This window comes from Anopheles aquasalis, chromosome 2 (assembly GCF_943734665.1).
Source record: "Anopheles aquasalis chromosome 2, idAnoAquaMG_Q_19, whole genome shotgun sequence".
NCBI lineage: Eukaryota > Metazoa > Arthropoda > Insecta > Diptera > Culicidae > Anopheles > Anopheles aquasalis.
In genome coordinates this window covers 9,530,001-9,540,000 of record NC_064877.1, presented here as the reverse complement: position 1 = coordinate 9,540,000, position 10,000 = coordinate 9,530,001, and the positions used below count along the sequence as shown (strand labels likewise).

The window sequence follows — 10,000 nt, the reverse complement described above, 5'->3', positions numbered from 1 at the left end:
CAAAGTAATGACACATTCCGTTTTGTAACAACACAAACGGTTGAATAACACAGAATAACGATGACATCTGCTACTCTGCTGATGTCACTGCCGCCAGTGAAACAACATTGCCATTGGAGAAAGCATATTATTTCAGTACCACATAACGATTCCGGTCAAATTGGATCATCACTCGTCCGTTGAGTACTGTTTTCGCCATCGTGTGGGCCTCGCATACCTGATTCGAGGTTGTGTTGGCCTCCTCATTCGCCTTCCAAAAGAGGCCACCGGGAGAAGGTGCTGGCCCCTGAACGTGTATCGATTTTTTTTAAATAAACCTGGCCCCTTGACTCTCCTCGGTGTTTGTGTTTGGCCACGAATCAAACGAAATGTAGCCCATCCCATCGGACACTTTCAATACCGAAGAAAGTGTCAGAGGCTCAACCAGAAACGAACATAAACAAGCGATACGAATATGGCGAACTCTCTGCTCCTTTGGGTGGAAAAAGTGGTTGATTGTGTGCGACAATAAATCGGACCGTATTTCCTCCACCTCTCGCTCAGTACCGCTGCTCGGTCATGCAAATCGAGCTCGATCGGCGATCCGCGGCCGACCGGTCTGGGCGAAACGGGCGTAATTTGCGTGACGGACACAAAAATGGTTTCTTTTCTTCGCCGTGCACTCGGCGGTGTCACTCTCGATACCCTTCTGGCCGCCCCCCTAAGCCGCGACCACGGAGTGTATCGTGTGTCATTCGTGCCGTCCGCGGTGGCAGGAAAGATGCAGAATCGCCCAAGGCGACGGCAGACGGTGGCGGCGGTACCGAACTCACTGGAGCGACGAAATGCCTCCGGAAATCTCTCAACACGCGCTTCAACTGTCGCCCGCTAGCTGAGGCCACGATGCAGCGTGTCCAGGCGTCGTCTTTCTTTGTGTTTCAGCAAGCAGCAAAAGGGAAGTGAAGACACACCGAATGGGGTTTGGTGGGGGGAGGAATGGTTTGAGGAGGTTGGAGCTTGACTGCTGCAGCACACTCTGTGTGACATGTGCAGTCCAGACGCGTTGCATAAAAAAGAACGGTGGAAGGAGGGAAAACCATACAAAATGAGTGACTAGCTAGCGTGTAAGAGGGCAGCAGCGGCGGAATCACGACTCCGCGGAAAGGGGAAGGAAAAAGCGTTGCAAAAACAATGCTCGCTCAGCAGGAATTTTGTTTGTTTTGTTGTTTGCCCTTTTGCCGGTGTCTGGAAACAAGCGCGACATTAGCTCTTCGCTTCCCCCTTTTTCTTCCAAACCGTCGTCATTTCAATGTCGTTTTTGCATAATACTCCTTGTGCTTGTGCCATTTCGACGACTGTTGCCTCCGTGATGTCCAGTCCAGTTTGGAGTGCAAGGATTTTACATTGTGGCAGGGAGAAAGGGAGAACCCATTCAAAACTCCGTCTTTAAACGGAATGGACAGCAATGTTCATCTAGAACAGATCTTGTGGAGTAACACGGCAACGTCTTCTATTGACAATTGTTTGAATGTTTCTTTTCTTTCGAGTATTGTACAATTTTTGATTGGCAATAGTAGATGGTACAATTAGTAAAGAGTAGCTTTAAATGCCCAAGACATCCTATAAATGTTATCGAACCTTGTAACAACCAAGAATCAGCTATTCATTCATGGTGTCAGTAAGGGGTCATACTATATTTGGCAATCGACAAGGTCACCGTTAAACTATCCAATCGTTAGCGAAAGAACTACCACGAGCATTCGCCAATCGCACGACGTTGTCTGTACTCATTACTTTCCTGGTTTATCGCTGTCGGTGTCGCGAATTATTTGGCTAAGTGCACCGTCGATAAAACCACCATTCATTCGCCACCATCGCACCCGTTAAAGTGCAGTTCCATGCACCACAGCACAGCACCGACATATTGAGCAATAAATCGGAGTAACATAGCGGTGGCCGGCCGGGTGGTGGTCTATAAAGAATTGCGATTCTCTTCGCAGCACAAACCCCAACCATCGACCACCTTCTCGATGGAGCTCGATGGGTTCGACCTCACGGCCACCGCACACAGACAGACACACAGAATCTATGAGTCACGAGGTGGTGGCCACTGTATCAATAGTAAGTAGCGCCACCACCTCCTGCTTGCTTCAACAATGAAAAGTGTCTGCCTGCTTCCACCCACCGCGCTTTTAGCCGCACGAGGCCTCTGTACCACCCACGACAAGTTGCAAACGTCGTGTTGGGTTGGGTGGCGCACGTAATGCAATTTTCCTTTTTTTCCCATTTGTTCCTCTACGCCAGTTTTCCACCATTCTCAAGCTCACGCTGGTTGGTGGTGCTCTGTGAGCAGCTTCCTCTTCCTTCTTGCGCGCGAGCTTCTTACAACCGTAGTCCCCACGACGGGTTGGCGTACGCCCACGATGGATACCGCCGCCCTCCGGCACCTGTCATGCGTCCGGAGATATTGGTTTTCCATTTGCAGATAGGGATTTCCTTCACGCTTTTCACAGTCTACTTCGACCGTGGCGGGAGCCCTGCTTTTGCTGCGGCTTGTCACAATCGAAGTAGACAGGGCACTCGCTATGGTTAGTGATTGCAAAGCCCGGGGGGGGGGGGAGGGGTGTTCGTCGGCATGGTTCTGGCCCCACAGAAGCCTAGAAGGTTAGTTGTTCAATGTCGTTTCAACAAGCCTACGGCAGAGACCACAAGTGCATTTGATCGAAATGGCCAGGTGTCCGACACGTAGTCTGCAATTACACTCCACGTGCTACCTGGTGCACGATCCAGGGTTGCTTGGAGTTGCTGCACGCCATCTCCTTGTCTTGCCGTGATTGGTAATTCCGTTGGATTGTTTCTCAATTAATCTTACACCCTGGGCTGTCGCTGTCGCTGTCTTTGGCCAATTTTCTGGACACTCTTAGGAGGCCCCCCTCCCGGTAACGGATCGTCAATATCGAATGCAACAATACAGCGAAAGAGAGAGAGAGAGAGAGAAAGAAAGAGAACCACAATTCGTTGTGCACAGTTTTAGCGTGAAGATATTTGTTGTTTGTGTGGAAATGTGGCGTGATAAAGATGGAAAATGTTAACCCTTCCCGTTGCAGTTTCCATTTTCCACACCTCGTTACCACCACGAGGCTGCAATTGGCTACTTTCGATTTCTGGAGCAGCATTTTATCGCCCACCAGCCGGGGGCAGCTCTGCTTTTTTTTATTGTCTTCTTGTTTACTACATCAATCTACTATTAGCTACGGTGGATAGGCAGCCTATGTGTAGTGCTTTCCCATGTTAAACCAGCGAACTAGACTATCATCCGGGGCTTCTATCCGGGATAGAGCGACAGGTTGTCTGAGTAAATGAGCCGTTTGTTGCGCAAATTACGGGATACGCCCGGAGCAGTTCCGTTTCGAGTGATGCGAAGGCATTTCATCAGCAAGAGCAGCACGCGGTACTCTGATTGGCTGGCCACACAGTTGGCGCTACGTCAAGAAGCGTTTTGTGTTCAAAATGCACTTTTCACGATATGGTATTGTCCCTTAATGCTTCGGCGTAAAGGGAAATGTCGTGATTTCTCGAAGCCATCGAGAGCAACAAGAGAAGCGTTTCTCTTGGGTGGTATGTGTCTTCCGGAATTGGCATACACGTGCGAATATCGCGAAACATGGCGAAGGAGCTTTATTAGCTTTTTGCACCTTTGGTGGTACACAATAAATCCGTCTGATGTTGGCCATTTTGTGTAGTAGAAGGATCTTCTCTATTAAAACAATATCAAATTCAGCACCAGTCGGCCATTAAATGATCATTGGCAACTCTCTCAAACGTGTATTGGTCCAACAAAGTATGAAATCATGTTCCATTACTTATCGGACCTCTCGGAGGCTGGCACGCTGTGTGGTTTTTCGCGAACAAACAAAAACTGGAATAGTCCCTGGCTGAAAATAGCTCACCAAGTCATGAATTATAAGCTATAAAAACCGGATGATGTGGTCAATTCATAAGCTGCTCTCCAGGTGCTAATCCGTCGTAGCGTTCGTACAATGATGATGCTTTCGCTTAATTAAAAAACAAACAACAAAAACCAACACAAACGGGTAAATTGATTCCAAATCCCATCCCTTCTCGGTCCCGGTTTGCGGTGCACTAGTTTTTGTTGTAACTCAGTTCCTCCCATCTGTGGATTAAAGCTGTGCTTGTGGAAGTGAAGATTAAAGCACTTCATTTTAGCACTTTTTCCCCATTTACCGGCGCTCATCTGCCTCGAATCCGGTTGCATCGGATTAAACCGAGGGGAAACCTTCCGTTCTAAAACGTTTTTAATTGTCGTGGTTCCTTTTTCGGTCAACTGACACACCACCCGCTCTGGCGATCTTGGGAATCTTGTGAAGAAGAAGCGATGCCCGTTGGATGAACTTTTGGATCGGGTTTTTGGTCGACAAAACTTGAACTCGGTGAATGACGCAATTTGGTTCAATTGATGAAAACACCCGGTTGGAACTGTAGCGTTCTTACTGTGTGTAGCGCAGGGTTGGTTTAACGTTTTATTTCACTTTTTGGAGTTGACTAAGTTAGCACCTCGCTCATTAGATCCATTTGTGGTGGAGGGGTCCCAGTGTGACAATTGCTGTAATTAGCAAGTTTTTCGGAAGGTTACCTTCATGAGTCCGCGTCTCTGGTGAATTGGTTTCATATTTAGAACATCAAAATGAACTCGGACCAAGACAGGCCAGGGGAACTGCTAACTGGAAAGTGCATCAAAAGTTGTCCGACGTAAATCACTCCTAAATTACCACAAAACCGCCCGCTGTACCAACGTGATCATTTCGCGCAGCCAGCAGCAGCAGCAGCAGACTCTCGTTGCTGTTGCCCTGTTGTCGCATATTCATCTCCGTCGGGAGGACGTCCACCAGAACCCCATCCACCGCCATGCTAAACTGTGTGACGACGCGAAATTGCTATAATTTATTACTTCCGCCGAGCGAGTTGAGCACATTGGCATTCTCCATTGCTACTGTTTCGGTGGTAATGTCGGTGACATAAAACGTTCCAAAAAAAGAAAATATAATAATAATGCGGGAGCCAATTAAGGACGGCAGGTCATGTTGCATTCATCATCAGTAGGGAACAGTCATACGAGCGATGATGAAAAAGTATTTTGTGTTGGATTTTCACAAAATGTTTGTAAAAAAAATCTCTAAGTTGTCTAAAATGTGAAACTAAACATCTTCATTTTCCTATTTCTTAAACACGTTTACTTCTTTAGAACATCTATTTTCGTTTCTGGAGTTAGAAATTGCTAGAAGAATCAGTGGAGCTAAAGAGTTTGGTGTTGCTCGGCTCCATATCCAACCGACAAAATTGTTGGAGAGCGTCATCCGGAACACCGTCAGCCATGCCATGCTCCGTCCGCGTTGTAAATAATGTTTTGATCGCTTATAATGATGAGCGCATAACAGCAGCAACGGCATCAACCGAAGAGAGTACACGTAGTGTAAGCAACATCAGTCAGTAGCAACCCCCCAAAAAGCAACTCCCCCTCACGTGCTCCTCCCATGGGGGAGTGTGCACCGTGGCGTGACTGAGGCACATGATGGGGTGTTGTTGTAGTGCTGCTACTATGGTTAACGCTCTCGGGGTGGGTGGTGCTCTGTATGTTGCCGAAAAAAAAAAAACACACTACAAACGACCACTACCCACTGGACATACACCACCCATTTTATGTTCGTGATCACTCACTACCATCGTGGTGTGAGGTTAGTTATGATGTGCGCTGTGCTAGCACTATGCGTGCTCGTGGCGTGTATGCTTGCGTCCGGAAGTGCCTCGATATCGCAATATGACGCCGTCTGGTGGCACTCGCGACCAGGCCGCCTTCGCCCTCCTGCTGCTCAATTGAGCTTGATGCAACATTATGTTGCTGACCCTTTTTTTTTTGGGGGGGGGTGAGGTGATGGGGACGTAGAGCAGGGCAATGCTGTGTTTAAACACCGGGAACGTGTTTAGTGTTACATCGTACACACAAACACTAGCATTTCATCTCTCAACGGTTCTGCTCATCAGTTCGCGCGGTTTCATCCAACAAACACAGCGGGAATCGAATGCATGATGTGAACCGGACGAGCCGCAGCGTGGTCCATGAGAGATGTGAAAGCTCTGCCAAGAGGGTGGTGATGCCGGGAGCGAAAGAAAGGGAGGAGGATGTGTTGTTATAATTTTTACTTTTCGCGACCCACATTCCGCCCATCGGCAGCGCTCAGACTGCCACTGGACTTCCTTCCTGCCGCGCCTGTCCGGAGAAGGGGGTTCACGGTTCGCGTTGGTGTTCCGCGCCCAATCGAACGCATGTAACAACCCCCACGTGCATTCATCGGCGCCATTACGACGCGCGGTCGATACTAATAAATATTAGAAATTGAAAACAGAATTACTCCCAGAGTGCGGTTGGGGTTACTGAGTAAACACAAAACGCTCGGAACCGACAGTTGTGTTTGCTCAAAGTGATTGCATTTGGAAAATTTGGAAATTGTTGTTTGGTTTTGGTTCGGGGTGGTTTTACGTATAAACAAACATAGTTCTCTTACTTAAAATGATTCTAATGCAATCTCTCTCTCCCCTCCCATTTCCATTTCAGTTCAAAATCCAGTTCGATGATTCGCTAACGTCGACGTACGAGTACCCTTCGGAGACGTCGCTGCTCGAGACGAACGGTTTTGATGACGCGGACAGTGGTCCGGAGAGTGCCGGTGCTGGTACCTTCACCTCCGACAACGGACTCCTTTCGCACAGCAACAAACTTCTTTCATCGGTGCCACTCGGTAAGTTTTGCGACTAGAAGCCTCTACCTAGCCCTTCATTCGATCACCATTCTAGTGTCTGTGTCGATTTTTGCTCCATGTTATCATTTTTCGAACAAAACTCTTTCCTTGCCCGTATCGTAAAACCAAAAATTTTGTTTTTTCTTCCTTCTTTCCTCTCTCTCTCTCTCTCTCTCTCTCTCTCTCTCTCTCTCTCTCTCTCTCTCTCTCTCTCCCCCCCCCCCCCCGTTATCCTTCTTGCCACTTCCGTCAAACTTCCTGCCCTTCTGTAGACTTCAATTTGGCACACAACCGCCCGCTCGTACACACCTTTGGTTCCTCCACCAAATATGATATCCTGTAGTGTAGTGCTATGCTGAGTAGAGTATGCTGAGTGTACCAATGAGTTTTGTGGGGTGCGCGGCACTGTGTGCAACTGAGCCAGCGTCTAGAGTAACAACGGCACCAAGCCACAACACCTATAAAATCGGTTAATCGTTTCGTTCTTGCTGCTAAACGGCTTCAATATGCCGGCCTCTGCCCTCTGCCAATCGATCACGTGGTGGCAATGGCTTGGTTCTCTCTCCCACGTGTGCCCTTCTTTCGACCTAACGCATGCACCACACCAACGCGCTCGCGCTCGTGTCTCTATATATTCTGTCCTTCCATCCCGCTAGACCTAAACTCCGGGATTACTTCGTGATTCGGTAAGCACGTAATTTCTTATGCTTTCTCTCTTTTTCTCTATCTGTTTGTTATTGCTTCTTGTTTAATGTTTATAATACTGAGGAACTCAACAATGCTTTCTCGCTCTCTCTCTTCACCAAATGATGCGTAGATGCAAAGCAATAGACTAACACTTTCTTCCTGATATTTATTCTATCGGGATGTACTTCCGGTGAACGCAATACTGCGCTTGGCACGTGTTAGCAGACATGAACACGATGCAGTTTGTGTTTATAGGGAAAGGCAGATAAACAGATGTTCTGAGGTTATCTTACTCTCGAACATGTGTTCATAGACAATCGTGTTGAATATTGTAAGTTCGTGTATTTTAAGAGCATTTTCAAAACAAAGCTGGTTCCCTTTAAATGATTTCAGTTTGAGTTCGCTTCCTGCTCTCAAGCAGATCTACAAAATCCTGTATGACTCTCGGTGACAATTGCGCCACAACTGGTTTCACTTTGTACATGATGCAAATCGTGCCAGGTACAAGCAATTCCCCGAGTGCCGGTTAAAGGATAAGATCTCGATGCATTGTGCGAACCAGCATCATCTCGGTTACACAATTCGATTTCTATCGATTCCATTCGATGCCACGGAACGGAAGGTGCGCGCTATTCGAGCGAAACCAGAATGCCTCTACCTATTGTGTTGACTATTGCATCAACTGCAATTTGATCCGAAACCGTATGATTGCGAAGCAATCCACTACCGAACCATACTGTAGCGAGTAATAAAAAGACAGACATTAATGCGGGTTTGTGGCTTTGCTGCTAGTGCTACTGGTGCTCCGGGTGCCGCTGCCGCGTGAAAGGAAATGCAATAGCAGTGGCGTTGCTTGGTGGTCGGTAGTGATGGTGTCATAATCGTTATCGCTATCTTAAGATGATCACATTTTAATGTTCATTTTATGGGCAATTTTGGAAACGAGATTGTAGATGAATGGACCAAACCACCCCCCCCCCCCCCCCCCCCACGTTCAGGAATGGATAAGTTAGTGCAGAGAAAGTGTTTTCAGAGCACTTCATTTAATTTTGAATATCTGTTCATGATTATACTGCAAAAGGTTTGAAAACAATCCATTTTTATCATTACTTGTAACCAGATCCTTGAGATTAATATATTTTTCACTGATCCATGCTAAAAAAAAAACAAAAATTTCCACCTTGGAAACAATTCGTCAGTTCCACACCTCCAATGGATGGGAAATCGGATGTTGATCGATGGGTTTTCCCCTAGTCAGGTCGGGGGATCGCCTCTTTTCTGCGATCTTCACTTTCAATCGGTGAGGAAGAGAGGTAAACAGTAGACTCTACACCAGATTGCTAATGGGGCCAAGGGCTTTTGCTAGCTCTAGAAAGAGAAAACAACTTTTCCGTAAAGATTACCACCGTTGGAGTCGTGGGCTAGGAATGCGTCTCCATAACTTATCCATTTTTGCCTTCGCGAACTTTGCGGAAAATGGGTTAATGAGAGCAAAAATGTTTTTGAGCTAAAGTACTGTTACTTTTGGGCTCCGTTTATTTGTAAATTTTGTTGATAAAATAACGCAAAACAATGAATATTTGTTCGGAACTGGAAGTGTAATGGTTTAGCGAATCAGAGTTAATGACCGAGATGATCGGATCAAATGCGAATGCGAACTCGTACAAATCACTCTTCAGAAGGGTTCAACGTTAGCAATAGATACAGCGCCCACCATAGAAACAAGTCTTGTGTCCAGTAATGCTTGCATCCGTCACCGGGCTCGACAATTAGTAGTAGACAGTTTTCACCGCCATTTGTGGCGCAAACTGCAGTCGCTGTGGCCATCCAAATATGCAACCAGATGGAATCACGTGTCTAAGATGAGCACACAAGCACACGGTCCGGCATTTTAATTGAGACTCCATGTCGGAGTGAACTGCCTTGTGTGCTCGCGCACTCCGGTGCATGTTTCTCTTTCTCCTCCCTATATTGGTCACTAATTTTCCCTTCGCGGCGCATCAACACCGCACGGCACGCAAAGGAGAGTGGCGTCCCAGACACTACTGGCCAGCATATTTGTATTAGCTGTTGGAGCCGGCCCGGGCGGCCTATTGGAGAAAATAGAATAAAGCTGGAAGTGAAACAGGTGTGGAACATATGCGCTACTCTGTGCAGCTCGGCGCTTGGCGGGCACAACTATCGCTTTCCATTGCGTAGCCTTAGTTGAAGGGAAAATGGCAAATATCGGACCATGCGTGACGACATCTGGAGACAGGTTAGCTTGATCAACCGTGTAGCTCATCCCGTGAACAAACGACTCGCACTTACTTGCCATACAGCTGAACCGTCTAAAGCAATGTGTTAGGAGATATCGCTGCTCCTTCTCTCCATCGCTCCGTGCAGCTACATCCATTGTTTTGGCAATGCTCGGCCAGCTGGAACCATTACACATACGGTCGCAGCGGGAAAACATGATTTATCGCATTATTGAGATTAATATTGATTCAATCGCACCTTGTTCAACCGTTGGTTTCCAA

At 47.2% G+C, this 10,000-nt stretch overlaps 1 protein-coding gene across 8 annotated transcripts in view; it reads left to right on the top strand.

Annotated features, from left to right (window-relative positions):
• The window catches only part of LOC126572803 (protein bunched, class 2/F/G isoform-like), a 56,407-nt gene that overhangs the window by 42,302 nt on the left and 4,105 nt on the right, over positions 1-10,000 (top strand). For 7 of the 8 annotated variants that reach the window (XM_050232450.1, XM_050232451.1, XM_050232444.1 and 4 more), the window contains one exon: positions 6,611-6,794. In XM_050232450.1, coding sequence (XP_050088407.1) covers positions 6,611-6,794 — 184 coding nt within the window. Of the gene's footprint in view, positions 1-6,610; positions 6,795-7,066; positions 7,481-10,000 lie in introns of all 8 variants that reach the window. The other variant, XR_007607972.1, reaches the window with a different exon arrangement.